The following is a 27,994-nucleotide window of genomic DNA, read 5'->3' as shown; positions in this document are numbered from 1 at the left end:
CTCTTCCTGCCTAAACTATAAAAGCTGCATGCCCCATCATAGTAAATATGTTTATTTTTTTTTCTGAACTTTCCTTTAAGTGACCTGAGCAACAACAAAATCTACTCTCTGAGCAACTCATCCTTTGCTAACATGAGTCAACTGACTACTCTGTAAGTCCTGATCAGCCTTAGTTGCCAGAAGAAAGAGCTGTTGTTAAATTTTGGTTATAAAAGTAAAAAAAAAAAAACAGTTATTCTTACATGTGTGATTTTTATTTATTTTTATTTTTTTTATCTGCAGAATCCTGAGCTACAACTCTCTGCGCTGTATACCCAAAATGGCTTTCAGTGGACTTCACTCACTGCGACTGCTGTGAGTTTATTTATAGATGAGGTTAAATACTTTATCTCCATGTTGTCTATATTCTTTTAATATATTACATACCGATCTGTCTGTTCACTGCCTTGCAAAAATAGTCTGATCACTTGGAAGTTTTTCACAATTTGTTACTTTAGAACTCCAAGCTTTACCCCGAAACCTTGTGGGATTTTATGTGACAGTGGTTGATTTTCCAGCCTGTGGCATGTTTTCCTCTAGAACTGCGCTGTGTTTTCCATCCATTTTCACATTAACTCTCACCAACTTCTCTGTTGTGCTGAAGAACAGTATCCCCAAAGCATGATGCTGCCAACGCCATGTTTTAGGATGGGGACAGTATGTTCAAGGTTGTGTGGAGTTAATTTTGCACAGGCTTTCATTTAGGTAGGTCAGAAAACGAATGCCTCATTTTACTTGGTAAAATTCTAATAAAATATACTGAAATTCATGGTTACAAAGAGACAAAATATGTTAAAGGTCAGCTTGGGCTGCATTGAGTTTTACTTTTTTTTTACAATACAATTTTAATTGCCTTTCTATTTCTTTATTGAATACAACAAACTGTAATCTTACATATTTTCAGTACTTGGTTCCAATCAAAAGCATCATTGTTGCCAACTGAGTTTGTAGAAAAAGATAGCAGACTCTTAAACCAGACTGGAAACACTTTTAGGTCAAACAAGTCATTAAGGAGGACATTTCTGAAGCTCCTGCTGACTTCAGCAATAGTTGTGCAGATGCAGAGAATCTTTGATTGACTCCCGAGGACTGAATCTGTCTAAACAGTTCTGACAGCTTTTGAATTCACTCATACCCACACACACTCTCACACACTCCGACCTATTTTCTCTGTCTAAATGGCAGCGATGGGGGTAGCAGCCAGGATCTTGTTCCGATTTCTACTCCCAGTCATGCCTCCGTCTCAGACATGTTTCCCAGTCTTCTTATTTGCATCTTAGCAGCCCGAGCTCATCAATACCTCACAATAAGGGCGGAGCATGGGCCGCCACTGCGCAAAATCACCCTGACACTGATTACAAGAGAATTTGCTTGGCCTGGTAACTGTAATGCATCCAACTCTGTCTGAGGACTTTTATGAAGTCACAAGGTCTTTGTGCACTCCCAGTGACCATGGGCTGCTAAATAACTGCAGAGCAGAAAGTAAATGAGTTGGACAGAACAATGACGAAATTAAACCAGTGTTTGGAAGTGTATCCAAAGATACAGCAGCTGCATAAAGCAGCAACCTTCTGACTCCAATCTGCTGTTCATTTCTTTGAGGAGAAATTGAGACCAGGTCCTGCAGCCTTCTTTATGAAATTGTGTATGGTTTTGTGTTTATGTCTGCTTAAATAGTCCTCATGCTTGTGATCTGTAGATGGCGAGCCTGTTAGTGTGTGTGTGTGTGTGCGTGCGTGTGCGTGTGTGTGTAGGAGTTGACTTCTTAGCCTTCCATGTGTGCTCATAGCAGGCACACTTTTTTATTACTGACAACAAAGCTTCAACAAAGCCTCCTTTTTACGGATTCGAATAAAGCTCTGTATCATAATGAGACACAAAGCATAAAGCCCTTTCGCTGAACGAATGAGAGTGAAGCTCGGCCATCATTAGCCGAAGCCGCCTCGCTACCCCGAGCATGCTCCTTTTGATCTCTAATGAAGCTGCGTCCGTTATTCCTGCACTGACTCACTCACGCCACCTTCGCCTCTGAAATAGTCCCGGAGCGAGCGCGCTAGACGCCATGTGAGGCCCTCCCACCCGTGCACACCACGCAGGCTCAGGAGTACACACACGGTCAGACGTGTTCACACACTCCGTCTAGTCTACCTCGGTGTCTCAATCGGTCAGATAATCAGTCCAAGTGAAGCAGGAAACTTTGATGTTTCAATCACGGGTCTCCTATTAAATGTCAGTCGGTGCTCATGTTTTCACAAAGCAAAGGCTTTGCGGTGCAGCTAATGTAAAACCACAATGAGGTCTGCTTAATAGTTTCAATTTTAAGACCCCACAAAGGGTTCAAAGTTCAACATTGGAAGCTTTTTCGAAACCGTAGGGAGACGCCGACTTCAACTACGAGCAGGACGCACTCGCATGTTCTCACACATGCCGAGGTGCCAAAGCCTTAATAAAGCTGCACCTTTGACTTTACACAGCAGTAAAAAGGAGAAGAATCATTAACGGCTCTGTTCTTCAAACAGAGCCGTGGTCGGAGCCTGGCATACATGTGGCGCGATTGGGGTTGGACTGATTAAAAGCACGTATGTGTGTGTGTGTGTGTGTCTGTGTGTGTCTGTTGCGGTTTGAGCTGCAGATTAATAAGCTGCTAATTGGCCTGCTGGGTATTAGGTGTGAGGTGTGTGAGATGAAACAGCGCCAGGGCGTGGCCATTAACGGCTTGAGTGGCACAGTGATATGAAAGAGGACGATAAGAGAAATAGCAGAGTAGAAAGTGAAGTCTGGCATAAATTGGTAAAGACCATAAAGCTCAGGGAATACACATTGTAACAAGGCAGTAAGTGGCAGCAGGTGAACAAGCATAGAGGAACATTTTAAAATCATTGAAATCTGTTCTGTTGTTCTGAAAATGGTCCGAGCAAAGTAGACAAAGTTGAGTTTAAGCATCAGGCTGGATGACAACTTCAGACAGAATCACTGACTTTCTTAATGTCTAAAAACAAAATGAATAACATATTCTATTGCTTTTATTTAAAACAGTAAAGTGAACAACATTTGCAGTGATTTAGAACAATATAATATCAGTAGAGGTATAGTAATCCCAGTCCTTTGGTAGATACACTTTTCTAATACCAGGTCTGCCCGCTGTTTGCCTTCAGAAGTGCCTTAATTTATTGTGGCAAAGATTCAACAAGGTCAGCTACAGCACTTCAGACAGGCTGTGCTTAAACTATGGTCACATGGTAACAAGGGGCCCCCTTTGCCACCATCACAAGGCAGCAAGATCCATGCTTTTATGTTCTTCACACTAAGTTCTTATCCTAGAATCTAAATTTCACAGCTGAAGTCTAATTGAACTGCAGCCTCAGTTTTCTGTCCTGAAAATGTCTGGCAGCCCCATCTGGGTGAATACAGATCCTTCTCCATTCTGATGCTTAAATTGCATTGATTTGATGCTTTATGATTTATTTTCTAAACTTGCACACACATGCAAATGGTCAACTGGGACAACTGACCTTCGATGTACACCAATGGTATAATGTCTGGCACCGCTTGAAACTGATTTTAAACCTTATGAATCACATAGGTAATTTTTGAAAGTATATATTTTTAAAATCCTGATATTGGTATCAGAACCATATGTAGTACGGGGTACGGACTAACATTGTGATTTGAAACAGAGAAGCAAAAAAGGAATTTAGCAGCAGCTTAGGCTGCTTCCTGGAACTTCCCTGACTCCTTTTTTCCCTCCAGGTTTCTCATGGTTGCCACACTGCTCGCCTCATGGCCTCGGTATCCTCTGACTACAACAAACCACCCACTCGCTTTGCACTAATAAGCATTCTCTACGGCACGCAGGCTAATAAACATGTTGACTCCTACATGTTACGCTGTATATTTTCCCTCTAGCACCCTGTATATTTACACTGGCAAACTTTCCTCCAGCTCTTCCACAGCTCAGCTCTACTTGAGACATCAAACAATGCAGGAAGTTGCAATTCGGAAACCGTTCACACAACAAATCTCTTCATCCCAGATGTGTCATGTATTGTTAGTGCGGACTGATTGGTGGTAACATAAGCTTGTGGTCATCTGAGGATTTGAGGTGGTAATGACCTGTTAGATTATGGCTGTCATCAATCAGCAGACCATTAAGCCCTGGAGGCTTGACGCCCGCAGTGGAGCTCCTGAAATGACAAGAAAATCAGACTAAAATGCAAAATAGTCTGAACGAACAAAAACATATGCAGATGTATTTGCACATTAATACAAAATCCCTATTGACAGGATGAATATGATTAGCTTGACTGTTTTAACTTTGCTTCATGTGTTGGAACGGTTACCCCACCCCACCCTCACCCCTCTCTCCGAGTGTGCCCTGCCAACCAAACACACAGAGAAACTTGACACCAGCCTGGTCCAGACTCTCAGAGCCTCATATTTTTGCCAGCTGCACAAAGCTTTGCCAGAAATAAGAACCACCAGCACACAACAGTGGAATCTCCCCGAAAGTTTTTCCTGATATTTCCAGTTTGATTTGTCAAAAAGAAAAAGAAGAAAAAAGAAAAGCATAGCAGTGGGCCAGACAATAGTTTTCCAGGTTATTTGTTTGTTTGTTTTTTTCTATTTGTGTGATTTTTACAGTTTTCAAGCAGCCTTTTACAAGTAGCTAATTGTAAAAGAATAAATTGTTTTAAAATGGGGATTTGTGTTTTTTTAAAAGACGGGAAAATTTATGTTTTTATTTCAGAAATGCATGTGGTTCCTTGATGTTCTTTGACAGCTGTCTTCTTTTTTTTTTTCAGGTCTCTTCATGGAAATGAAATCTCAGAGCTTCCAGATGGCATATTCAACGATGTGACCTCCCTCTCCCATTTGTAAGTATTGACAGTCATTTTCTTGCTCCTCAGCACCTTACAGTACCTACCATACAATTTGTCGTATTACATCAACAAAATGTAATGTATTTTGATGGGATATTTTCAACTAGATCAGTACAAGGTACCATATAAATGTGATGAGCCAAAACACGGTAGACCGTATGTACATTTTTTTTTTCTTTTTCACATTTGAAATCTGAAAAGCTGTGCATTCATTCACCGGCTTCCCTGTTAGTCAGTAATTTGTAGAACCACCTTTTACTACATCCGCTTGGATTTCTGCAGCTGCTCCAGAATTACCATTGGCCTCTTGGCTTCTTATCTGATTAACACTGTCCTTGGCCGTCCTGTTAGGTTAGTTGGATAGCCTTGGTTTGTTTCCACTTATGCCAAGCTCTCTATTTTTGGATGTAAAGGGACAAAATGTGAAAAGGTTTTAAGGGTATCACTGATTTTGTAAGACACTGTAAATCTGAGTTTGTTAATCGTATGAAATGCTATCACATAGCTTCATACTTTGGCTTCAAGTTTGGCTTTCTGTGTGCGAGCCAATCAGTCTGTAATCATTTGTGTGGTCAAAGCAACACAAGCCAGAGAAAATGTTGCTTCTCTCTGCGGCATCTTTAAAGCATTCAGCCTGTGTCGTTTTAGTGCCTGTTTGTTTCTATCTGGCTTTTTCGGTTCACAGTGTAGCTGTGTTAGAATGTCTTAAAAAAAAAGAACATCTTCGACCTTTGGCATCTTCTCTAAATATCCTCATCTTCCCTTGATTGTTAGGGATCAATAAAACAATCAAGACCAGAGCTGGAGAGGACAGAGGCAGCCAAACAAAGACATTTTGTGGGAAGAAGTACACAAATCGAGGCTGCGTGAAATTTGGACCGAGGAGTGGATAGAGAGGAAGCCATTGATGTGCAGTCACAGTCAAGTGGCTTTCATGTTAGCAGATGTCAGGTGTCAGCTATTGGCCCAGCCTGAAAGATGAGCCCGTGTTCCTCAGTAATGGAACGGCATCGATTTAGGAGTGTTTGTGCTTCCAGCAGGAGGGCAAAGCGCCATTGATTCACAAGCACCAGGTCGGAGGTGGTTAAAAGGCCTTTCTGCTCACACCTTTGTTTATAATAGAGCAGTCCTGCTGAAGATGATGCATTACACAATGTGGCATTAAGATATTTTATCCTCCGAGAAGATTTATTTGTGTAGTTTAGCACCTTGTTTTTCATGGAGATATGGAGACACCTGCTGGTGATATAATGTACTACAGCAACACAACCGGACTTGAACTGTGGTTTTCTGGAACATCAGGGCAATTGGCGCCAACCCTCTGCACTGTGACTGCCACCTGCGCTGGCTCTCTGACTGGGTGAAGACCGGATACAAAGAACCCGGGATCGCTCGGTGTGCCGGCCCACAGGGGATGGAGAGTAAACTGCTCCTCACCACGCCGGCTAAGAAGTTTGAATGCACAGGTGAGTTTTTGTTCTAAACAATAATATTACATCAAGCACCCCCTAAAATGTAAATTAAATGTTCCAACATCTTTGGGTTTCTGCAGGTGATGTAGACAACTCTGTGCTGGCCAAGTGTAATCCATGCCTGTCCAATCCCTGCCTGAATCACGGCATCTGTCACAATGACCCAACGGAGATGTACAGGTGCAACTGTCCTCCTGGATTCAAGGTACGAGCAGCATTATGTGCCTGCACACTTATAGATATCTACTTCATCAAACTGGACTTGCTGCAGGAGATCTGTGTTAATACGAATTCTCTGCTATAGGGGAGGAACTGTGAAACAGCTCTGAACGGCTGTGTGAGTAGCCCATGTGCCAACGGAGGAACCTGCCAAGTGACTGACGAGGATGAGGGAGAGTACCGGTGAGGAGGACGAGCTGTAAATCCAGAACTGCAAACACAACAACAACAACAACAAAAAAAAGGGTCTCATACAAAGCTTTGCATGATGCATGCTTACTGTATTCACAGCTGCTCCTGTCTGCCGGGCTTCGAGGGCCCGACTTGCCAAATCAATGTTGACGACTGTGAAGACAACGACTGTGAGAACGGAGCAACCTGCATTGACGGAATCAACAACTACACTTGTTTTTGTCCCCCCTACTACACAGGTGAGTGCATCTGCAGTTTATTTTAAGCAGCAGCATTCTACAAAAAAAACAAAAACAAAAAAAAACAAACAAAAAAAATATTGGATCAACCATTTAGACACCAATCAGACCTTCTTTCATAACAAAACATATTTGTCAACTAATCAAAACAGTAAATAAATAACAAATAAGTTAATTTCAAGTTATTTTATTACTGACAAGCCTTTCTTCTAAAAGCAACAAACCTTCACAGTTTGATGCTGCCACCTTCAGGCTTTACTGAAAGGTTGACATTAATCCAGCTGGACTCTGGTCATCAAAAACATTCTGCCAGGAACTGTGGCCTGACCGGCAAAATCCGCAATGCTTTTGATTCGGGAAGACAACTTTGGACCTAAATTATCATTCTTTAGACTTGACATAAGTATATTCATGATTATTACAACTAGCACCACTGGTAAAAGTAGGAACAATTCAAAGCTAATTGGATGGTGGCACGTTGAGTGTTACATAGATCAATTTAGGCAAAAACTGAGAAAATATGTAAGGGTGCAAATACCTTTTCCAGCAAGTATTCATCCTGTATTCTAAGTGACGTTACTTCTCACATAGTGATAGTCAAGTGAAGACTTTCACTTAAAAAAGAAACTTGTACCTATGCAGGGGAGATGTGTGAAGAAATGGAAGATGTGTGTGCTCCAGGACGAAGCCCCTGTCAACATCAGTCTACCTGCCTCATCAGCACCTCTGGGCCCAAGTGAGTGCTTCTCTCCAATCTGTTGATGGTTAACCTGTAAGCGAGTTGCTCCGTTTTCACACCGATTTATTTCTGTTTTTTTTTTTCAGGTGTGTGTGTTCTCCTGGTTATGTTGGCGATGACTGCAGCGTAAACTACGATGACTGCAGGGAGCATCGCTGTCAGAACGGAGCTCAGTGTGTGGATGAGTTGAATGGATATTCGTGCATCTGCCCGAACGGATATAGGTCAGAAGTACTCCGGGTTACTTGTGCTTTTTTCTACCTTGTCATTTACATGATTGTAATAAAAACTCTCCCTTTCTTTGACTTCCTAGCGGTCAGTTGTGTGAAGTTCCCCCATCTCCTCTGTCTTTGTGTGAGCTGGCAGACTGCCAGAACAACGCCCCCTGTGTGGAGCGAGGTGGCCGCGCTCTCTGCCAGTGTCCTCCAGAGTTTGGGGGTCCACGCTGTGAAAAACTGGTCAGCGTCAACTTCGTTGACAGAGATTCTTATTTACTACTCTCTGACCTGAAGAACTGGCCACAAGCTAACATCACCCTACAGGTAATCACAATCAGTTCAGCTCAGCTTTTCACACACACACTGAGACGTCAATCCTCCAATCCAAAACTGATCTGCGTACAGGTTTCTACGGCCGAGGACAACGGTATCCTGCTGTACAATGGTGACAATGATCATATTGCAGTGGAGCTCTTCCAAGGCCACGTAAAAGTGAGCTATGATCCCGGCAGCCAGCCAGGACACGCCATATACAGGTACGGTACAACATTCAACGTGGCTCTGTATTCATTTTCCTCTCATCTTGGAGACTAAATTCTGTGTTTTCCTCTCTGTCAGTACGGAGACAATCAATGATGGTCAGTTCCACACAGTGGAGCTGGTGACCTTCGACCAGATGGTGAACCTGTCCATTGATGGGGGTCTCCCTACCACAATGGACAGCTTTGGGGCAGTGCGGCCCCTCAACGGAGAGGCACCACTATACGTGGGGGGTAGGGGCCCTCTCCAGAACACACCTCCCTCCTCTGCAGGCACTCTTAACTACTACACTACTGTTCAGTCACCTCCCTTCCCCCTTCGCTTTGTCGCCACCTCAACCAGTCCCTCCCACAAACATGCAACCCACCCAGACCTTGTCCTCCATCCTCCATCCTCACCATCCCACACGTCATCATGTCCGTCTTGACTGTGTCTGCTAGGGTACGCGTTCGAGTCTTTATAGTGCCTCGTGACATAACGACCAAAATCCTCAATGGGAAGATGGATTGGAAAGGTGGATATTCACCTTCCATAGGGTGGCTATGCAAAGCATAGAGTCAGAGATGCAGTAAAATGGTTTAGATAAAATGTGTTTGAAAGGTCTAGTCAAAGTCTAGGTTTAAGTCCAAATGAGAATGAATGGCAATACCAAAAAAAAAATTCCATTTCCAGACACTCCACCGTCTCAGACTGAGCTGAAGATAACTTTAGTGGAGAAGTACAAAAACTTATATGTTGGTCAGTCACATAAAAATCCAATGATCTATTCTGAACTTTGTGATCTTTGCAATGAGATAACATATGAAAACGGTCAAGTGACATGAATACTTTTGCAAACCTCACAACATCACTGCAGGTGCACTGTAAACTAGCAGACACAGTCCTTCATATCTGAATTGAGTTTGACTTGCCGTTTGTATTTATTTTGTTTAATATGGAGCCACTCTTGACATTCTGAGACTCAGATCTCCAAATGTATCTGAAACTTGTTCATGTTTAATTTTATCCTCCTGAGTTTGTGAAAGTTTGTTCAGGAGTGGCTAAAAATGTTAGGTTGTACCTCTTCTTGATTGTCACTCATACAGTGAGTCTTTTTCCCATTTCTTCTGGCTTCTGTTGTATGTTTCAAAGATGTTGTGTTCTGTGGTGCAAATATAAACCTAGAAATACATTTTTTTAACCACTGGGACACACATGTTTGAAAATGCCTCTGTTCATTCCACTCATATCAGCCCTGTGTTTGCTGTTTGTCTGTGAGTCAGAAGACTCTTCTTCCCGCATATAAACTTTGATTTATCCATCTTCTCCTCCAGGCATGCCTGTGGATGTCCACTCTGGAACTTTCCGCCTCTGGCAGATCCAGAACGGTTCCAGCTTCCACGGCTGCATCCAGAACCTGTACATCAACAACGAGCTCCAGGACTTCACCAAGACTCAAATGAAGCCCGGCGTGGTGCCGGGCTGTGAGCCCTGCAAGAAGCTCTACTGTGTCCACGGCATCTGCCAGCCCGACGGGCTGCAGGGACCCGTGTGTCACTGCCAGCCAGGTTGGAGTGGCACGCATTGTGATCAGCCAGCTCTCAACCCCTGCCAGGGCAGCAAGTACGTCAGCAAATAGGGAAGCTGGGTCGAGTTTCACGTGCTGAACATGCGATCCCTTGAATTGTTTCGCCATGCGCATTACAACCACAAACCTTAATGTATTTTATTGGGAGTTTATGTGACACATCGACACAAAGTGGCAGTAAATGTAAAGTGGGCGGAAAAGGATATGTGCAGCACTGCATTTTTATTCAGCACCGAGTCAAAACTTTATAGTCACTTTTTGGCTCAGCTGCACGTTGAAGGTGTTTAAGCTACGTCTTTACAAACTTAACACATCTGGGGACTGAAATATTTGCAGATTTTCCTTAACAAAACAGCTTAAGTTCAGTCAGACTGGAGCTTATTCTCAATTGGATAGAGATCTAGACTTAGATTGGGTCGTTCTGACACATACATATATGCTTTGATTTAAAATCATTCCACTATAGTCCTGGCCATATTTTTATGCTCATTGTCCCAGTGGATGGTCAACTATGTTCAAATCTTACATGTATCATATGATTTCCAACCAACTCTGGTCAGCTTCCCTGTCTCAGCTGAAGAAAATCATCCCACAGCTTGATGTGTGATGTAAATGATGGCCAGCATCCATTTTCCACCACATATAACATTGTGCATGTAGGCCAAAAAGTTAGATTTTAGCTCACCTGATCAGAGGAGGATCTTGTTTGCTTTTGGAAAACTGCAAAGAGATCCACAACTGCTTTCTTCTTGTCACTCCTCCATACAGCCCAGATTGGTGGAGCGGACATCTAGTAGTTGTCCTGTGAACATATTCTGCCACCTAAGTTGTGGATTTTTCCCCGCTGCTCCAGAATTTTCAGGCTGGATTGAGCTTCTTTACATCTTGAGATATTGTTGTCTGATGTGTTCGTTGGCCTTCACAATGCTGTTTGTTCACTGAGGCTGTCTGCCAAGCTACTGATCAGATTAACATTACGCCCAAAACTGGTTTAAATCACATCAACTCCAAAACGAGACATTCAAGTTTATGACTGTAACATCATAATAAGGGGAAGTGTTCAACCTGTATGAATACTTTTGCAAACCAATTTTTCCTCATTATTGATTACATTTGACGACTCTTGTTTTCTGCTTACGAAACATCAGCAGTGAAGATCAGTTCTTGGTAGGATATACCTAAATGAAGTTATCTCCTCTCAGGTGCGTCCATGGAAAGTGCATTCCTCTGGACCTGCAGTCATATCGCTGCGAGTGTGAAGAGGGCTACCGAGGCGCGCTATGCAACCAGCAAGGAGAGCTGTTCAATCCCTGCCGCCGCCTCACCTGCAAACATGGCCGCTGCCAGATCTCCGACAGCGGAGACGCGTACTGTCACTGCGAAAGTGGCTACACGGGGGAACTCTGTGATGCAGGTTTGTTTGTGCTGAGGACAAATACTTCAGAGTCAGTGAAATGTTCGGACCAATAAATGGCTTGTCTGTTTTTAAAGAGTCCGAATGTCGAGGTGAGCCCGTGCGAGACTTCTACCAGGTGCAGCGAGGCTACGCCATCTGTCAAACAACCCGCATGGTGTCCTGGGTGGAGTGCACCGGAGCTTGTGACACGGGGAGCTGCTGCGTCAGCCAGAGGATGAAACGCCGAAAATACACCTTCGAGTGCAGCGACGGAACGTCCTTCACTGAGGAGGTGGAAAAGACCATCAAGTGCGGCTGCGTGGGCTGCATGTAGCACCGTTCACCCACTCTTCCTGCCGCTGCTGCAGAGCAGAATATCGGAAGCACGGAAACAAGGAAGGAAGGAAGGAAGAAAACTGCTGAAAGGTGGAGGAGAGAAAGCAAGAACGAAAGAGATTATACAGAATATATATAAAACCTCTATCTATATATTATGGACAACAATGTTTGTAAAATAGGACATTTCCTCTCCTGTGTGAGGATGTGTGACCTACATTAAAACAGAAACACCCTGAGCATTAGTGTAGGTGTGACAACAACAAAAATAAAACCATAGTATCTGCAACATTGTTCCAAGGGGTCCAGAGATGTTGTAGGTGTTGCATTGAGAGTGAGGCATCCTTCCTACCCAAACTATCCCATAAGAACACCCCATCTATCTGTGAGACCCTCCAATGGCTCAGCCACCATCGTCCATCTTTAGCCCACAGAGGTAAGAAGGACAAGAGGGTTTATTTTAGCTCTAGAGATAAGAAGAGAGTTGAGTCTTGAGTTGAGCTTGGCTCGGTTACCTGGACAGTGTTGGACACGGGTTGGATTTAGTTGAAGACGCCACCCAGACCGGTGCCGTCATTTCTCCACCAGGATACTGCCCTCCAATGCTTACACCTACATGTCAGAGTGAACGTAAGGGGGAAAAGGGAACCTAGGGCTGAAGGGGGGCGCAGTGTTGTGGGTTTGAGGCGAGGTGCAGAGAGATGTTTGCCATTAAGCTCCCACAACATAGAAATCCCCCGCAAATAAAGACTGCATGGACTGGCAGCCAGACTCATCTCTGTGAAACACACGGTCACACAAGCGTGGTACACAACACGATCCCGACGTGGCTTGGAAGGGCTGGTGTGGCGCAGCTGTTCCCCTTTTGTTCATACAGTACAAGTGGCCGTGGCAGAGGCAGCGCCCCCCCCCCCAGCATGTATCGCCCCGGGGTAGGGATGTTTTGCATAATCCTGCAGGAGGCCGAGTGACCCTGCTCCCATCAATGCCTGTAGTATTAAACCACCACAAACTGTTGCATGTGTGGAGAGTTTGCCAACAAACATGTAAAGATTTTTTCTGTATTATTATGAAGATTATTACAAAAGGTTCAGTCATCTTTTGTTTGTTTTTTTATTTTTATTCGACTTTCTTATATATTTCTTTTTTGTTATATTTTGTTATAATTTGTCTCATGACGTATTCTAACTTCTTTAGTTGTCCTTGCCCAGTTTCCCACCCCATCCTATATTGTAATGCCTAACAGATTCTAATATATATATATATATAAATATATATAAATATATTTGTATTTCATTTGGTATAGTATTTTTCTATGTTTAAGAGTACGTCTGTGTTAGGAAGCATTTAGACTGGTGGAGAGGCATTCAGTTGGTTTCCTAGTTGTTTTTTTATTTGTTGATCTCACCTTCTTCTCCAGCAAAGTAATTATTTGAACGAACATAAAAGGCAGTATTGGTCTAGAGAAATTGTGAAATATTGTATATGTTGTCTTCCATGTGAATATTACATCTAATTCATGAGAATATGTGCTTGTTTTTAATTTATTTTAAGCATAAGTGTTGCTGGCATTCAAATTTGAAAATAAAGTCCGAAACAATGCTCACAATGACAGCAGGAAAAAGTGCATGGAGTGTTTCTAACGTCACTCCATAGTGAGCTATGACAGTGTTTTGTTTTGTTTTTTTTTTCTCCCCTGAGGCTCAGATATTTCCACTGTTTAGTGTGAGCTTGGAACTCAGAATGAAATATCCCACTCAAATTTGTTTTGTAAATTAATTACCTGACCACACAGAAAAGCGTTCATCTGTTTCATGTTTCTATGCGATGGGCATCATTTTCACCATTTTATTCTGAGAGATGTTTGCCATAGAACAAAGGTGTATCGTGTTTGTTCTCTAGCTAAGATGGGCTCAACCGATCATAAGCTGCTGTCAAGCCTCAAGAAAATGGGATGAAGTTGCCTCTGTGGACACTGATCATGTTAAGGTGGATCATCCTTATATTTCTTTTTTTAGGGGCAACTGTGAGAAGCATTACATGCCAACTACTGACAGATAACAAGAAAAGGCCTGGACATGTTTACTGTCTGTCAGTTTTGGACTGGTTAGCCTCACAAAAAAAAAGAAAAAAAAAAAAGATGCCAATTTTTGTGAGCAAGTCGTCAAATCTGAATGTATAAATGTGTATAGATAAATATGAGCAATGCTTATTCATAAAGTGGTAACTTTTAGCTGTTATTTAGTTTCCAGTGTAAGATACAGGAAATTGCATTTAGAGAGTTTGGCGGCCCGACAGAGTGCTCTGTGTGGGACTGCGTTTCTCCAAATGCCTCATTATGGTGTAAAAGGCTGCAGTACAGTCACATCTTACAGGTTCCAGTTCATATTGCTACCCATGCTAACTTTGTTTTTGATGCTGTTAATGTGATGCCAGTGGTGTACAATAACATTACAGAAAAAAATCTGTTGAACCATACTGATGAGCAGTCACTGTAATATTTAGGCCATGTGCCTCATAAAGGCGCATCTTTTTTAGTTAAATGTGACTTTCTCTTCGTGGCTCTTCTCATTCCTTTGCACTGATCTGTACTGGACTGGTGCCGATAGACCTCATCATAGACATCTTAGTGGTGTTTTGCTATATTATAATGTAATTCCATAATTTGGACAAATGAACAGAAACAGATTTTCTTTTCCCCTGTCCTATGAACTATATACATAAATGTTATTGTGAACAACACACCGTCTCAGTTGTATTAACATGGTGCAAAAGTTAAAGAAATATCCCTGGTCAGGTTCTGTCTGTTTGTTTTTCATGTTGCAGGACTGATTTGGGGGGGAGTTTAACTGAAAAACGTCATTATGCTGAATGTATGTAGTGCCACCGACAAAATGTTTACCAAATCTCCACTCTTTTCATTAATTAAACCTAAAATGTGTGTGCTTTTAAGAATGATTGTCTTTTTTCTTGTGGTTGATTTTTTATTATTTGACAGTTATTTTACTCTTTTACTGCCTGAATCCGTCTACAGTAGAAAAAAAATGTTTTTTTTTTTTTGTTTGTTTTTTGCTGTCAAGCAGATTCTAAAATAAGTGATAAAACGGCTGTGTTGGACCAAAGTCAGGCTCTCTTATTCTCTTCTGTTGAGATGATGAAACTAACAACAAGATCAGGTTTCAAAAGATGAAAATGCCACTCCTTTGGTATATGAAGCATGTTTACATAAACAGTAACAGTAAGGAGTTATTCCAAACTTATATAGTTTAATTTTTGTTCTATTAATATACATTAAAAAGTTCTTGAAAAGCAGCAAGAAAAAAAAACAATGAAATTAGGTCATCTTTCAAAAAAAATCATAAAAGTGCTTTTTAGAGCGATGTTTCGCTCTCATGTGTTATCCCAGCATCCTTTGCCATGGAGTAGAAATGACCTCGCTTTTCCATCAGATTGCTTGGAGAATCAAATTCCACAATTTTACCAGCATCAAGGACCATCACCCTGTGGAGCAGGAATGTCATATCCTTTAATGCTGGCTAAAATATATAAAACTCTACTATGTGACTGGATTGGATGTGAGTCAGGGTATTTCAGGCTTTCGTGCCGAACGCGGACTCACCTGGAGCTGTCCATGATGCTGTGCAGACGGTGGGCGATGGTGAGCACCGTGCAGTGGGAGAACTCTTTGCGGATCATAGTCTGAATCAGGTCGTCCGTCTCCAGGTCAACGGCTGCAGTGGCCTCATCCAGGATCAGGATCCGAGACTTTCTCAGCAGAGCCCGAGCCAGACACAGCAGCTGCCTCTGACCGACACTGGAAGAGACGGATGTTCAGATCTTATCTGGAGCTCTCAGAAAATGTATGCGTACAAAGTGTTTTGTATGTACAGAGCTGTGACAAAGTATTTGCCCCATTAACAATGTGCAACAATATTTCAGTTAATCAAAAAAAATTAAAATTAAAATAAAAATAAAAAAATAGATCAGACAAAAATGATCAGAACAAATACAAGAAGAAACAGCTAACCAAACTAACCTGGTCCAGTGTAAAAACGTAAATGCCCTCTGAACCTAATAACTGCTTGTGCCACCATTGGTGTAAATCACTCTGTGATCAGTATTTATCAATTATTATATATTATTTAATCAATATTATATCATTGTATATTTACAGATAATTCAACAGTCATTTCTAGCAATTTTCTGAAAGCACTGAGTATAATCTGAGTTAGACATTTACATATTTTGACTTCCTATAAATGCATTTTTCTGCAGCTACATCCTATGCAATGCGACTTGAATTGTAATCACTGTTTAAGTTTATGCTGCCCACCTGAGGTTTTCTCCTCCCTCTGCAACCTCATGCTGTAATTCTTCCTTCAGCCCAGCTACATAGTCCTTCAGATGAGACAGCTCCAGCACTCTCCAGAGCTCCTCATCGCTGAATTTGTCAAATGGATCCAAGTTCATCCTCAGCATCCCAGAGAACAAGACTGGATCCTGCACTCCAGAAGCTCATAGGTTAGCATACTTAGCAGAAAAGATTATCTTGTTTCTGCATTTGTTTTTGTCTTTGGTGTTTACCTGTGGGATGATTGTGAGTCTGTTTCTTAGATCGTGCAGTCCAATTTTAGAGATATCTACATCATCAATTAGGATACGTCCATCAGCTGCTTCAATTATGCGAAACAGGCAGTTTGTCAGGCTTGATTTTCCAGCTCCAGTGCGGCCCACTATACCAATCTGAAGGTAATGAAAGAAGAAAAGACATACAATCTAGTAAGTAATGTGTATAAGCGCTTGGTTGATGCAGTTAGTTGGTGCATCTCAAAAACATCCAAAAATACAGTTAGAAGCTTTTCTACTTTGAAACCAGCTTTAACCTTTAAAGAACTTCCAACTGCATTACTGTCTGTTATGACGCAATTATAATTATTTTTAATGCCAAATATTTTACAAGGATTGTAATTTTACAATGTAAAAAAAAATAAAAAAATTTAATTTGTCTTTTTAACTGGTTTCTGTGAACAAATAAAATCAGGGTTTTAAAAGCGCTCTGTTGGCAGAATGTCTGAGTAATTCTACTGATATAATCTCAATGCAGAAGTGTGTGATCAAAAAATTTCTGGAGATTACATTTTTCTAAAATAATTTGCCACGTATCCAACATGCTATCTACACAAACATATTAAAAAAAGAGACACCAATTAGTCAAATGGGAGGAAATCCTTTTAAATGAATTACAAAATATGCTAGAAGTTTCCTTCCTGATAGTTAATCACAGCTCCTGTTGCTTTGTAATAAGAAACCAAAAAAAAAAAAAAATGCAAAATATAAACAACTCTGTTGGTTTAGGACTTATTCATTTCAATTCTTCAACAAAAAATATATATAAATTGAGCAATGTTTCGACAATGAAAGAGACAAACTTTCTCAGTGCCACTGATGTCACAGGAAATCCCTTTCAGGACCAGGTCCAGTTCAGGTCTGTAGCGGACCTTGTAGTCTACAAACTGCAGCCTTCCTGCTTCAGGCCACTTCTCTGAAGGCCGATCCTGAGTCACCCAGGGAGCCTGAAGAAGAACAGGTGATGATCTCGACGTCTTGTCTCCCGAAAAACTGTCTAAGCATTCTTTCTGGTACGATAATGTCAACAGAGTGACAGATAAAAGACGTGTGTCAATGCAGGAGCCACTATTCTGTTTGATGTAAGACCTTAGTTAGGCCACTAGGTGTCACTTGTACATGTTAGAAAATATATGTAAAAAGCTTGAGCTGTTTCTTGACTGTTTCACTGCAACATGACTGATGTGTGTGAGCTAGATTTGTACAAAAACTACTTATTGGTAAAAAATAAAGTCTTGAAGTAACCAGATAAAGCCATCTGAATGCATTAGACTTTACTAAGACAAGATGGATTCATTGATCAAATGATATGCATCAACTTCACTCATTGAAAAACTCTTGAGTGCAGGCATACACAAAACAGATAAAGCCACTAAAATTAAAAACACCACCAGCTAAATGAGCTTACAAAAATTCTTGTGAAGATTTTTGCACAGAAAAGTCAAAACTTTCAGCAAGAAATGCTAAATATTTTCAACCAACCTGACAGAAACAGATTTCAGCAAACAGAGAACAGATGTGAAGCTAATATAGGCAAACCGTAAAAAGGACAACATACCTCATTCTCAAGCTCAGCGTATTCACTCACTCTTTCTACAGCTACAATATTAGTCTCCAGCTGTGAGGTTATGTTGACCACAAAGCTGAGGGTTAGAGTTACCTGAAAACCACAACAAGACACAGAAATTCAATCAACGTGTTTTGGGTTATTCATAATACTGTTATTCTTGTGTTAAACATTTTGCTTTCTGATCGGGATCAAGTGACTCACATTGAGGGCATATGATATAGAGAGGCCAACCAGGCTGCTGTCAATGGAGTTTCTAGAAATGACAGCAAATACAGCAGCAAAAAACACCACAAGGTTTCCGAGAAACTGCAGGCGGACGGCCAGCCATCTGTTGAGCAAACAGACACTACCAATAAACATAAACAGAAATGCATGCAAATATCCCTGTCTGAGCCTCTTACTGGGAGAAAGTGGGAATACGATATTTGCTTACCACATTTTTCGACTAATTAAAGGATTTGTTATATTAAGAGGTAAAACGGGTGCGATATTTGAGATATCTCATGTCCAACTTGAGGTCTGCACATAGAAATCTAATCAAGTGATAAAATGGGCGGACTGACTCATATATGGGTATTTTTGGAACAGGTTCCACCATGGGGAACCCAGAGAAATACTTGAAGTTGACACAAAAATGCAAACTTTGGGTGGGGCTAACTCTAAGTTATAGATTTGGAGGCCCCATAGGAGCCAAAAATGGCAACATTTCTGTAGGCCCCATTTGGCAACCCATACACAAGTTCCATGTAGTAAGTTTGTTTTGCTTACTGCTCCAGATAAAAGCCACCAAAGTCCATGACGTGCCTGAGCAAACCTGCTTGCTGTGCTATTGTACAATCAGATTAGACATACGAATCGCAGTTTGGTTGTGTTTGAGGGTCCCCTTCCATGCTGACCTGTTTGACATGATCCTTGAATAGATAGTTTTCAAGTTTTCGTCGATGGTTACTTCATTGTGTTTCATAAATCGCTCCTGATGGTTGTAGGCTCTTATCACGGACAGACCTGACATGGTCTCGCCAAAGTGGGAATATATAGGAGAGCGAGCGACTGACTCCAGGCGACGCAGCTGTCGTGAAGTTGGTATATAGAATCGCTGAATGGAGGAAAAGGAAATGCAGTAATGTTAACACAGACACTCTTTAGAACGACCACAAGACTTAAGTCACTTCGAGCCAACTCAGAGTTTCAAAGTCGTGTTAAAATTCAAGTGATAGAAAAAGCTGCAGGTTGCATATTATAACTCACTTGTACAAAGAAGTAAATCACAGCCAGAGGAATGATGACAATGATGAAGAGAGGAGTGGAAAGACAGAGGAAAACTATTGTCCCCACTATGCCCAGCAGATGAATGATCCAGGAGCTGAACAAATGTGGAATGATTTCATCTATTGTGAATATGTCCTGCAAGAGGAGCAAAATAAAGTTGGTATTTCATAGTTTTTAAAGCAGAAAGCTCTTAACAAACAACACTTTAAAATTGTGAAAATCAGAAAGGACCTTGTCTATTTTTATTTTTTTTTTCAAATAACATGTTTGTTTTTTTTTACTCATACAAGCTAATAAAAAACTCACAACAGACAGGAAGAAATATGGACAAGATGATTCAACCCCACCTTTGCAAAGCGGTTGAGGATTCTCCCAAGTGGCGTAGTGTCAAAGAAAACCATGGGAACTCGAAGGACATTGTTGAGCAGTCTTGAATGCAGAAGACGAGATGCGTTGACTGCAGCATTGGTCAGGAGCAGCGTACCCAGGAAGACAAACAGACCTGAAATAAAAATAAAAATAAAAATACAAAGTTGTCTATAGACAAATCCCTTTCATTTTACACATAAGGATGGTTTCAGCAGTCTTTAAAAATAAAGACAACAATGATCAATACATTAAAAGGAATCAAAGTTTGATTTCATACTTAAAAACTTCCATAAGGGACATTCAGACTCCAGAGGTGTTACTTTTGGTTGAGTAGCAGGGCTAAGAAGGGAAAGACAAATTGTTGCTGTTCCTTCTCCAGTTTCAGCCTGAAGCACCTCCCTGAGGGTGAAAGCTGGTGATGCTTAGACAGGACATTGGCTCGCCTCCCAGTGTCTGGAAAACCTCTCCAATAATTTGTTATATACGAGTTCACGGTTGGCTCATGGATGGGAAGATGCCAAGATTTTGTCCTTCAAAACAATCCTAAACCCACCAGTACATTTGAGCTTAAATGATAATAAATCAAACTTTTGATCACTGGAAAATAGAAAATGTTAGATTTTTTTTTTTTTTTTTTTTTAATCAAAAAAAAAAATTAAGTTTAATCCATGGCATCATAGCAACAGCCAATTGTGCAATTTGCGAGCAAGGAAACCTTGAAAGTACTGGGGAGTTTTAGCTTTCTGTGGTGCAAAATGCAGTTTAAATATATAAAAAAAGCAACCAGTAAAGCAGCATTAGAGCACAGCACACAATTTATTGTTACTGTAACTCTGCAAAACAGTATTTTATGTGTTATATGACATAATTTGGAACAAAAATATATATAAGTACTGTTTAATTACCCTGAGCCATTCCAAGAGCACCAAATACCCCCACCCTGGTGTCTCTCTTCTTGGGAGAGTATGTCTGGTTGTAATACTCCACTGCATCATTGGTCCAGTCACTCAGCCACAGGTTTTGACCAATAAAGGCAACATTCTGCATGACATAAATGAAGAGGGCCCAAAAGGCATATCCCCAGCCCATGGCTTGCACGTACTGGAGCCAGACTGAGAATTTAACCTGCATGTCAAACAGAAAACAAACACCAGGGAAATGCTTTTAAATTTTCTAGCTCTAAAACAAAGTGTTGTGAAAAAGCATGTTTATTTTCTTGTTTTCTTTTTTTTTTTTTTTATCAAAGTCCATTGACACTTAAAGGATTGGACCTTCTTTAAGTGTCTGGGCTGAGATAAGTTAGTTAAATATGACGTTTGAAGAGTTGCTGATTGCACGCTGTGTGATTATTATCTTTCACTGTTTTAATGCTGCCATGTGTTGAAGTGACTGTATCCAACTCTTGAGTTTATTGATTTCTCCTTCCTCGTCTTCTCTTTCTCTTTTCTCTCACACACTCCATTTTCAGACAGTAGAAAACACCAAAGACATGTTTTCTTTGCTTAGCTTCTGAATCAAGGCTTAAACAAATGCTCTGGTTGTATGACCCATTGTCTTCCTCGGCTTGGATTTTTCCAGGAAGGCTCGCCCTTCCGAATTCTCCGGTGGTGCCCTGATTATTCTCTCTCACTCTTTTTTTTATTAAAGAAACTTCAACTCTATTAATAATACCACTAATAACAAATGATTCCTCATCATTATTGATAGTTACATAAGCTAAGCATAGAATACAAACATTGGACATTAGGGGGCTAATGTTTCAGATCTCAAATGCTAATTCAGGAATATGTTCCCTCCAGAAAATCAGATTGCATTTAAAAATGTCAATAAATCAATAATTCGCTGAATAAATCATTAATGTTATGGACTGGACTGGCCCTGAACCAGAGGTTGAATTAGTCAAAACAGCTGATTGGGAGATGCAGATGAAACTGGGGTTGCTCTTTTACAGACATCTGTATTGATTAGCAGACTCTATCTCCAATGGAGACTCTCGTTAATTTCCAGGAAATGGGCAGGAAAAGATAACTGCAGGTTACTGATACAGAACAGTGGACAGTATCAGTATATGATTATATACTGGAAATGTGTTCTCTAGGATCTGTATGGATTTTACTAGAATGTGAGTCAGTGAGTGAATGATTTAAAGGTCCTGCTAGTAGCATGTCTTGGAACATGACATTTGAAGAAGGAACTCAGCCCGAGACAGACAATCTGGTAAGAAACATTGACCCGTGCTGGTCCTTATGTATAGCACAGTCTAGTAAATTTGATGAGCTTATGATCTGATTCGCTGAAGGTCAAAGGTTATCAGTGGAAAGGCCACACTCTGCCTACAAGTCAATGTGATTGGCATCACTAGGAGCTCAGGGAAGGTGCAGCAGATGTTAGAGCAGAAACTGAAAATGACAAACACCCTGGGGAGTACGACAGAATGAGGCTGATAAAAGACGTATACCTGTCCTGTTTCCACAGTCTCCTTCTCAATTAGCCTCTGACCTTTCTTTGTGTTTTCAGGGGATTTTAAATTGCTGTTTTTTCTTAATCTGAAACTACAGACAGCACAGAGCAGAAGAGAGGAGAAATGGAAGAAATGAATCACAAAGAACACCGACTCAAATAATATAGCAAAGCTTTGAGCAGAAAATAAGCCTTTGTTTTTCTATTTTGGAATTATCCTTTTGACACCACCAGAACAACTCTCCCCACAATATATAGAATGTGGGGAAATCACATTTTATATATTGTGCCTATAATATACACAATATACTCCTATATGTTGTGAAATGCCTCTAAAAACATTCACCTCCTTTGGATGGTTCAACACTTTATTGCTTTTGTAAATAAAATAACGGTAAATATGATATTTAGTACAAACAATAAAACAAAGTACACTTTAATTTCAACATAAAAATTGATTGAAATATTTCACTGAAAAAAAAAAAAGAAATCGACTGATCAAATTCAACAGAAGATGAGCTAACAAGTGTGAGCAGCTTCCCACAATGTGAAATGGAGATCGCCTGAGCAAAGTTGATATGTGTACCTGGTTCATGAAGACAAAGGAAGAGTCTGAACACATCGGATAAAAATTAGAATTAGGAGATGGATGCAAAGAGATATGAGACAAAAAAAGAGCTTTTTTGATAATCCTACTACATGCTATGTTTGGTAAACACCAAAGACTGAGCTTTTCTGTAGAGAATAATTCATAATTTCCAAATGTGCCAGCCTGATGAAGCAGAGCCACACAGACTCAGTGTGTGGCTGCTGAAATACTGGAGGTGATTATTTAAGTAGGGATACACTTCATTACACTTTATTTATCTACTATATATGTTTTTACTCTCAGAGTTGTTGATTGCAATGAAGTTTAACATGAGATATGGAACCATCACTCTGTTTGATATAAACTAAGCTAAATAAAAATGTACAGTGGGGACACAGCCTTTCTCAGCTTTTGTACAGTTGGATCAAACCTGCTTCTGTTTCCTCTCTGGCTCCGCCGGACGCTGTTTTCCCTCCTCAGCATGAGAGAAACGTCGTCCGCCAAAGAAACGTCTGACTGGTCGTCCTCTGAGTCGGAGATGAAGTCTTCTTTATCGTGACATCCATCTAAAAAGATAGTGATAAAAATGAATGTTTCACCTAACATTTCTTACATTGAATGGGAATTTGCATGATTACCTTCTGAACTTGTCTGATTGCTTTGCTCTGTGCCGTATGTGTCTAAAAATTCTGAGAAAGCTCCTTTGCTCGCACGGAGGCTCTGGTAGGATCCCACCTCAGAAACCCGTCCATTCACCAAAACTACAACTTCATCTACCCAAGGCAGGAAACTAACTCCATGAGTCACCAGGATACGAGTCTGCAGAGACACAAAATAGTAAAAAAAAAAAAAAAAGCTCAGCATTATTAGGTCTTTATGGCAATATAATCGAAGCCACTTAGATCCCAACTTTACTGAAATTTCGGGGAGGGTTTTTCAAGCTATCCAACAAGATTTTATCCATGCTTTTATCCAACACATTAATTCTTCACATTACAAACCTTGTCTTTCAGAAGTCCATTGGGTCCAATAACTTTGTCAAATAGATGCTTTCCCACATGAGAGTCAACAGCAGACAGGGGGTCATCTAGCAGAAAAATATCAGCCTGACTGTAAGCTGCTCTAGCCAAGCTGACGCGCTGCTTCTGACCTCCTGAGAGATTTATACCCTACGAACACAGATCTAATGTATGACATGTACCAAAACATGTCATGCAATCAATCCTGACATTGTTTATATTCTAAACTTTGAACGCTTAAACCTACCTTTTCTCCGATCTCAGTGAGATCTCCTGCAGACAGCAGCTTGAGGTCGGGGCCCAGAGCACACGCCTCCAGTATGTCTTCGAACCTCTGCTCTTCGTAGGGAGAGCCGAACAAGATGTTATCCCGCAGAGTGGCATTTTGGATCCAGGCTTGCTGTGGTACAAATGCAAGAGAGCCCTGGGTGGAAATACAAAAGATCCAGTAACCATTCTTTTATGTTAAAAACTATGCAAAACGAAATTTAGAGCTTAGAGTTCTCTATGACTTTCACAGGTTCACTTTGTCTAATGAGTGTCAACTGTGTGTATTTTCTGAGAATAAATGTGGTCCAGCCTGTTATGGACATGGCTGTTCATGAAACATGTGTATCATATTTTTATTTTATTTTATTTTTTATAATAAGTAGAACCACACATTATCATTTCCTAGGCTATGTGGCCAGGCTTGTCAGACTGCTATTTGAGCACACCAGTGACCAAAGAAGTTTTGGCACTACCCTTGTCCACTTAATTTCCACCTGCAGTTTTTAACATATTTTGTATTGCATCCTTCTTTTGAGTAGTTTTTTGTCTGCTTGTGCCTTTAAGCAATCGACAGTGGGTGTCCAAGACCAGTCCTCTTCCATTTATCTGTAACTCAGACGCATGCATACCTGCTCCAACATGCCTGAATCAAATTAGTGGCTTGTTACCAGGCCTCTACAGAGCTGAATGACTCCTGGTGAAGGAATTTAGCCACTTGATTCAGATGTGTTGGAAACAGGGATGCATCTAAATGTTGCAGAATGGTAGCTCTCAAAGGATCACATTCTTTAGAAATCTGCCAAGTATTGTTTTAAACTAGTTTTTATTTTTTTAATTGCCACTATTTTTACCCTAAGTAACGCATAAAAACACACAAAAACATATTACTTGAATGTTAATGAAGCCTTTGGTCCTGTGCATTTCTCCCAGGAGCGCTGACAAGAGAGAGGACTTCCCTGAGCCCACAGCTCCCACTACAGCTACCAGCCCGCCAGGCTTAATGTCTAGCGAGACACTGGGAAACAAAGGCAGAAGCAAAGTGAAAAATACAGTGGCTTTAAAAGCCAATTTTGTGGCCACAGCATACCTTTTAAGTAGAGGCTCAGAGTCTTTTTCCCACGCAAAAGAACCATCACTTATGCTGACAGCAGAGTCTTGGAAAAGAAAACACATTAAAACAAATCTCCCAGTCAGATTCCTGGCCATAGATGAGACCATCCTTTATTTCCATGCATAGTATGATTAAAAAGTAACCAGGTGTTATTTTGCATGGTGAAAAGCGACCAGCCCCCAAGCTCCAAAGACTTCCTCCAGGTTAGGCAGTTACATTTATTTATTTTCATTGTGGCCTGCGATAGCGATGCCTACTGAATAGAGTAAATCAATGTTGTTCAACACACTTCTGATAACACACGTGCTCTTCAAAGCATTTTAACTTACACACTGAGGTTTGCATACTGAATGAAGTAAGTCACTTGCTAGGACGAGTCCGCATGCTACAGACATCATTTTAGCTTACGTTAGCATTTTAGCTCATTTTAGCCTACCCACTGCTGTTTGCATACTGCATGAAGTATGTTAGAGGTCAACATGCTTCTGACAACATTTTATTAGAGGTCAACATGCTTCTGACAACATTTTAGCTCATTTTGGCCTTTTTAATAAGGTTTGCATCTTGAATGGAGTAAGCTATTGTTAGTCAATAGGGATTTTCCACATTTTAATAGAAGGAGTTAAAGGGTTCTGCATATTCTGATCTGTCAGAATACCAGTTTTTCCATGTTTTTATGTAGAAACTAAACCTAACAAACTGAATCAACACTCAGATGTGGGCCGTCAGAAGCCAGACGAGTCTACCTTGATAAACCAACTATGTAGATGTCCAACAGATACTGATCAGCGTAAGATTCAGCACGTTTAGGAATCTCAGTTCCCACTGGATGGAGAGATGGTTAAGTGTCAACCGCTAAGAACAGAGAGTTAGTTTGGAGGGATACAGTACTTTGCATAACAAAACAAACAAATGGTTAACTTACCAAAACTAGAGTCATGACGCACAATGTCGCTCTCAAGATCATCTCCTCCCAGAAACCTCTCCAGTCTCTTCTTAGACACCGCTGTCTGACATGTGAAATCAACAGGTATTTATAGTTTTCATTACAGCTCTGACTTGTGTCCAAGCTGCAGTTACAACAGTATTTACCTGCACAATGGAAGCTATGAGCGTAGGAAGCATGCTCAGTGGCTGTCGTAGAATGTTGAACAGAGAGATTGAAGTGAAGGCTTTCTCAGCAGTTAATATGTTGTCTGAGCTCACACCAACAAACACAGCAAATGTGGCCAAAGAGACCTGCCAAAAACCATAGGCCGTGTTAGCGTCAAGGACCTTTATGGGCTTTTACTAACTTAAGCAAACCTTTAAGATGACTCACTAGAGTGGGGGCACAGTTGGAGATAAAGGTGGAGAAAGATGTGAGATAGGCAAACTTCCTCATCACCTTCAGTTCTTCTCCTCTGATATCTTCAACTTGAGTCTGGAAGGATGGCTCCCACGCAAACAGCTTCAGAGTCTGGTAAGAAATGAAGGGCGAAGTCAGAAACACGGGCGTTGAAGTGGACCACGAAATATCTAAATATGTCAGAAAGAATTTAAGTATATGACCATTATCAGAAGAGGGGATTACCTTGATTCCGTTCAGGATTTCATTCATTATTTTTAGTCTCTTGTCTTTAGACTTCATGTTTTCTCTCTGACAACAGATATAATACATTTCATTGTTAATCGCATGTAGCAAAGATCAAAAATAGAAAGAAACTCTAGTACCTTAAATAAAACTGCAATCAAAATAAGTTGTTAAAGGTTATCAACAATAAACACCTAAGAATCAGACCAGAGAAAGATCATGAACAAGGTGGACACCTGCAGATAGCTACAAGGCAAATATCAAAAGATCAAAAGAAAGTCTAGCTTTTCCAGACTGACATTAATCAATTAGATTGCTACTTACCCGTACTTAAATTTTCAAAGATTGGAGCAAGATGTGATGCATTTGAGACATGTTTCATTTTTAGTGACCGATTCTTTTTGTGCTAAAGAGAAGGAATCCACCATCTTGTTTTTACATTTTGAATACAATTGTATCTATATCTATTTTTTTTTTCAATCTCATAACACAATTTTAACAAAAAAAACAAACAAAAAAATGGAACTGTTATTGCACAAGCCACATTTGAAAGGTGCATGAAGAACTTATTCGTAATTCCAGTGACCTGAATTTTTTTGGCCTGGTTGGCTAACAGTCCGTTGACCGGCACCATTAGCAGCATTACTGCAACCCCTGCTAATGTTGAAGGTCCCAGCTCCAACCACAGGAAAACGACGGACACAATGATCTGCAGAGGGCAGGACCACAGCAGGTGGATGAAGTTGGTCACGTCGTTGAAGCGCTGGGCGTCTGCTGACATGAGGTTCACAGTTTCTCCGACTGTTGACTCTTTGCGGTTGTCGTTAGACATCACCAACGCCTTTGAAAGAAGCGAGAGAAGGAAGAAAGAAGAAAGAGGGAAACAAAATAACAATGTTCAAAGCTGAATAAAATAAAAGACTAAAGCTGCAGTTGGAAGTCATATATCTGTCTGTAGACAAAAAGGGCTGAATTTAAAGCCAATAGTTTCATAGCTACAAAATACAGTAAATTGCATCAATGAAGTAAATGAAAAATGTTGTCTATGTTTTGGGAATCTTTTAAATAAATGACTAAATTATTTACTAAATCAAAGGTTGAAGTTTTAGCTTAATTAAATTGGATAAAGGAGTTGTTGCGATGTCTCCTCTGCTGTTACCTTCTTGTACACGGCAGCCATGAGGGCAGCTCGAACCTTCATCCCCAGAACGAAGCATCGCCGCACAAACTGCTGCAAGACCAATGATTGCAGAAGAGCCACCACCAGCAGCAGCACGGCATAAAAATACCCTTCCCAGGCA

The 27,994-nt window shown here is 40.8% G+C and overlaps 2 protein-coding genes across 5 annotated transcripts in view; one reads left to right on the top strand and one right to left on the bottom strand.

Annotated features, from left to right (window-relative positions):
• The window catches only part of slit1a (slit homolog 1a (Drosophila)), a 100,867-nt gene extending 87,841 nt beyond the window's left edge, over positions 1-13,026 (top strand). For 2 of the 4 annotated variants that reach the window (XM_015032169.1, XM_015032168.1), the window contains 15 exons: positions 81-152; positions 283-354; positions 4,842-4,913; positions 6,222-6,385; positions 6,472-6,596; positions 6,696-6,793; positions 6,902-7,041; positions 7,684-7,777; positions 7,867-8,004; positions 8,094-8,322; positions 8,404-8,534; positions 8,617-8,771; positions 9,852-10,140; positions 11,308-11,519; positions 11,597-13,026. In XM_015032169.1, coding sequence (XP_014887655.1) covers positions 81-152; positions 283-354; positions 4,842-4,913; positions 6,222-6,385; positions 6,472-6,596; positions 6,696-6,793; positions 6,902-7,041; positions 7,684-7,777; positions 7,867-8,004; positions 8,094-8,322; positions 8,404-8,534; positions 8,617-8,771; positions 9,852-10,140; positions 11,308-11,519; positions 11,597-11,835 — 2,230 coding nt within the window. In that variant the 3' untranslated portion in view covers positions 11,836-13,026. Of the gene's footprint in view, positions 1-80; positions 153-282; positions 355-4,841; positions 4,914-6,221; positions 6,386-6,471; positions 6,597-6,695; positions 6,794-6,901; positions 7,042-7,683; positions 7,778-7,866; positions 8,005-8,093; positions 8,323-8,403; positions 8,535-8,616; positions 8,811-9,851; positions 10,141-11,307; positions 11,520-11,596 lie in introns of all 4 variants that reach the window. The other 2 variants (XM_015032167.1, XM_015032166.1) reach the window with 1 other exon arrangement.
• Positions 13,027-13,679: 653 nt separating this feature from the next.
• LOC106947261 (canalicular multispecific organic anion transporter 1-like) overlaps positions 13,680-27,994 on the bottom strand; it is a 21,288-nt gene continuing 6,973 nt past the window's right edge. Inside the window, exons 5-28 of the mRNA XM_015032138.1 lie at positions 27,853-27,987; positions 27,280-27,534; positions 26,694-26,759; positions 26,442-26,579; positions 26,213-26,359; positions 26,046-26,130; positions 25,097-25,163; positions 24,898-25,024; positions 23,987-24,163; positions 23,722-23,889; positions 23,359-23,539; positions 23,151-23,286; positions 22,130-22,223; positions 20,577-20,796; positions 19,650-19,804; positions 19,282-19,437; positions 18,930-19,129; positions 18,235-18,361; positions 18,022-18,123; positions 17,267-17,410; positions 16,422-16,580; positions 16,171-16,337; positions 15,457-15,651; positions 13,680-15,338 (exon numbers count right to left, since the gene is read on the bottom strand). Of these exons, the coding sequence (XP_014887624.1) occupies positions 15,209-15,338; positions 15,457-15,651; positions 16,171-16,337; positions 16,422-16,580; positions 17,267-17,410; positions 18,022-18,123; positions 18,235-18,361; positions 18,930-19,129; positions 19,282-19,437; positions 19,650-19,804; positions 20,577-20,796; positions 22,130-22,223; positions 23,151-23,286; positions 23,359-23,539; positions 23,722-23,889; positions 23,987-24,163; positions 24,898-25,024; positions 25,097-25,163; positions 26,046-26,130; positions 26,213-26,359; positions 26,442-26,579; positions 26,694-26,759; positions 27,280-27,534; positions 27,853-27,987 (3,531 nt within the window). The 3' untranslated portion in view covers positions 13,680-15,208. The remainder of the gene's footprint in view (positions 15,339-15,456; positions 15,652-16,170; positions 16,338-16,421; positions 16,581-17,266; positions 17,411-18,021; positions 18,124-18,234; positions 18,362-18,929; positions 19,130-19,281; positions 19,438-19,649; positions 19,805-20,576; positions 20,797-22,129; positions 22,224-23,150; positions 23,287-23,358; positions 23,540-23,721; positions 23,890-23,986; positions 24,164-24,897; positions 25,025-25,096; positions 25,164-26,045; positions 26,131-26,212; positions 26,360-26,441; positions 26,580-26,693; positions 26,760-27,279; positions 27,535-27,852; positions 27,988-27,994) is intronic.

The sequence above is a fragment of the Poecilia latipinna genome, unplaced genomic scaffold, assembly GCF_001443285.1.
Source record: "Poecilia latipinna isolate Pla-1442-1.1 unplaced genomic scaffold, P_latipinna-1.0 Scaffold232, whole genome shotgun sequence".
Taxonomy (NCBI): domain Eukaryota; kingdom Metazoa; phylum Chordata; class Actinopteri; order Cyprinodontiformes; family Poeciliidae; genus Poecilia; species Poecilia latipinna.
Note: the sequence above shows the minus strand (reverse complement) of the source record. Positions and strands in the feature narration are given on the sequence as shown.